The sequence below is a fragment of the Stylophora pistillata genome, chromosome 11 (assembly GCF_964205215.1).
Source record: "Stylophora pistillata chromosome 11, jaStyPist1.2, whole genome shotgun sequence".
Classification (NCBI taxonomy): domain Eukaryota; kingdom Metazoa; phylum Cnidaria; class Anthozoa; order Scleractinia; family Pocilloporidae; genus Stylophora; species Stylophora pistillata.
The window spans coordinates 28,674,084-28,677,660 of NC_142529.1; the positions used below are offsets into that span (position 1 = coordinate 28,674,084).

Consider the following 3,577-nt stretch of genomic DNA (forward strand, 5'->3'; position numbering starts at 1 on the left):
GCTCTAACGTACTAGGGAAATGGGATGGATCTCAGCCTCCGGCGTGTCACCTGGACGCTACTCAGTACAGCCTGTACGTACCATCCTGCTCTGTTTCTGATGTCATCATGCGTATTTACAAGAGCTAGCAAGGTTATCGAAAGTTTAACCAAAGATCTTCTGTTAAAGGTCGTTTTCGTTAAGCTCACTTAATGTTGCATCAAAAAATGGGCCTGACAAAATATAGAGACTTTGCATGCTTTTGAGTATACAGTAAAAACCCGCAAGTAAGAACCTAAAAGTTAAGAACCTGTTAGCCTAAAATTTTCCATTTATACCCCCTATAAACAAGAACCTATTTAGCCTAAGAAAATTAAAATAGGTTCTTTTTTTCTAAAATCATATAGTACATTACAGGTACACTGATATTATTTACTGTAATCATAATCGAAGAAAAACCAGATTGCCATTGCTGTAAAACATGATTTTCTTAAGAAAAATGAGTGCAAATATGTAGTTACAAAATATAGGATAATTACCAACTTGTTATGCAGGTGTGTTTTTCTCCAAGAATAAGAACCTGTTTTAAGAACCTAAATAGCCTAAAATTTTGTTAAGTACCATTTATATAAGAACCTGTTTAGGCTAAGTCCTAAAAATGTAGTTTCTTACTTGCGGGTTTTTACTGTAGTATGTAGGGAGATATGACCTGAAAAATATGAATCAACGGAAATTCAAGCATCTTTAACAAATATTGTCATATCTAGGTCAGAACATCATCATTTGTGCTCTATGATGGGTACTAGGTTTTCAAAGAAAAAAAATTACCTTTATTTTGCTAAACCGCTGGGTGTTTCCAGTGCTACTCACAGGCCTTCTTAGAGTAATAGTAAGTTATTAGACGAGGTATTTCTAGATAATGACATTTATTTGGCTTTAATGTTTCACTTTCACTCACCAAATACCCAATAAAGGCTTTATGTCAAGACTTTGGTCTGTTTATAGCATGAATTATGCTTGGCCTTAGAGGGGCATGAAGAGTTTGCGCCAAAAACTTAACAAACCTAATAAGCCAAATTTTTCTCAACTGACTTTGATAAATGGGTCACTAAAGTACATACTGGATTTGGTATGAAAGTTATGCAAGAAAGCAGGTGAATGTTATGGTTCTTTGAAAAATGGCAATTTTGGGTAGTGATTTTGACCTCAAATTTGACTAACTTAAATTTAACTTTAGCCCTAACTTAAACCTAACTTTAGCCCCAGGCCCCTCTCTGTCTAATTGCTTAAAAACAAAGTTACATTTATGAAGTAAAAGCTCCACTATATTAGAGTCCATGGTAAAATTCATTTGGCAGCAAAATTTATCAATGGAGTTTTATAGCACTTTCAAATGCCCCTTAGATGGATGAAATTTTGGTGCTCCATAGGCCACGAATGGAACCCCCCCTGAAACTCCAGAACGAACAGTCAGAGAAGTGAGCCAAAGTGGCTTGTGAAATATCTTATCACACTCAACTTTTGTGCCAAGTTTCAGCCAAATCGGTTGACCACCACTTTTGGCTCTTGGAACACTTTCTCAGACAGGAACACTTAAGGCTAACAACCTTATCCTGTTAAAGAACGTGTTACGGAAACAGCAACGAAGACAACCAATATCCTGCAAGCAGACCTTCCAAGGTCTTCGAACCGTATGACTGCCAGTGGTGAAAGCTAGAAAGAAACTACTGGCAAGAAGTTGGAAGTGAAGAGTGCAAAAATCATGACCAGGATTGGCTTTTGGAATGTACTTAGTATGTGCGAAACTGGGAAGCTTGCACAAGCTACAACAGTAATGAGATGGTATAACTTGCATGTATTGGGCGTAAGCGAAAGCAGATGGATTGGGACAGGGAGATTAAAGACGGTGTCATGCGAGACAGTATTGTGTTCTGGGCGGGACGATGAGCTACATCGTGAAGGTGTGGAAATTATTCTGAAGAAAGGAGCAGATAGATCGGTATTGGAATGGAAACCAATTAATAGTCGCCTCATAAAGGCCAGGCCGAAATGAAAGCAAAACAACTTGACCCTATTTCAGTGTTACACTCCGACCAATGATAGTGAAGATGATCTGAAAGACAATTTCTATCTCAGGCTCCAGGCAGAGATTGAGCAGGTCCCAATGCAAGATCTTATCATCATCATGGGGGATCTAAATGTCAAAGTTGGTGCCGATAACTCAGCCAGGCACAGAGTGATAGGAAGACACGAGAGTGGTGTCATCAATGAAAATGGAAAACGGCTTGTTGAGTTTTGCACAACAAATAATTTGGTGATAGGGGGCAGCCTTTTTTCTCACCGAGAGATCCATAAAAGCACATGATGATCCCCGAATGGCAGGGATAGAAATCAAATTGACCATCTGCTGATCAATGGAAACTTAATTTAATTTAATTTCATAATAAGTTCTTATATAGCGAATTAAAATTGAACTCTATTCGCTTTACAATTAATTAATTTAATTTATTCCATTTCACTGCAATTACATGGGAAAATAAAACAAAAGAACACACAATAATAACAAATTAGGTTACATAACAAGGCAGTGGGGAAGACTAGAGGGGAACTGACGAACCATACGTGCTAGTCAACCCATTATGAAGAAAATATACGGATATATAAAAAACTTAATCAAGGTATGTAACTGGCTAGCAGCTAACTACCTAACTGAGTAATCTAACTAACTTACTAACTATTACAATTCAATAAAAATCCTATACATGCAATTATCGCTGCTCTATCTAAACTAACGAAGTATTATGTGTTATACATATATTTGACAACGCACGATGTCAAAAAATCTGGTGGCTTAATTTTTGCAAAGATAAGTTTTCAATAAGCGTTTAAAGGAGTCACCAGATTCAGCGTTTTTTATGCATTCAGGTAGCTGATTCTACAAATACGGTGCAGCGTAGGAGAATGCTCTTTGCCCATACGTTTTACTTCGAATTGTTGGGACCTCAAGTAGATTCATGTTTGATGAAAGGTATTTTCGTGCTGGAACATATCGACTAAGAAGTTCAACTAGATAGGTTGGAGCCATGTCATTTAGTGCTTTGTATGTTATCAACAGTCTCTTGAATTGAATTCGTTTTATGACCGGGGAGCCAATGAAGTTTCATATGGAAAATGGCGGAGATCCCTTCCGGATGTCAAGGTGAGGAGAGGATCTGACATTGAAAGTGACCATCATCTCGTAACAGCCTACCTTACACTGAAATTAAAGAGTGCAGGGCGTCTAACCAAGGGGCGCAGCCGTTTCGATGTGAGCCAACTGAAACACCCAAATGTGCAAAAATATTTTATCGTGGAGGTGCACAACAGATTCGAGGCTCTTGTGGAACTAGGCGGAAGGGAGGATATTAACGATGAAGGGGTGAATAAGAACTGGGAGAAAATTGTTACTGCTTACAATGATAGCAGCAAGGCATGTCTAGGCTTCAGGCAGCGAAGGCCAAAGGAATGGATGTCATCTGATACCTGGAAAGCAATTGAAAGTAGACGGGGATTAAAGAAGCCCGTTGAAAGTTATAGATTCGAAATCCCAATGGCTTAA

General features: G+C 38.3%; 1 protein-coding gene across 1 annotated transcript; it reads left to right on the top strand.

The window, feature by feature from the left end:
- Positions 1–1,741: 1,741 nt before the first annotated feature.
- On the top strand, positions 1,742–3,577 carry LOC148721027 (protein CFDP2-like). Its single transcript, XM_088737738.1, has 3 exons — positions 1,742–1,978; positions 2,060–2,293; positions 3,095–3,577. Exons 1-3 carry the CDS (start codon positions 1,742–1,744, stop codon positions 3,575–3,577), a joined length of 954 nt encoding a protein of 317 aa, XP_088593864.1.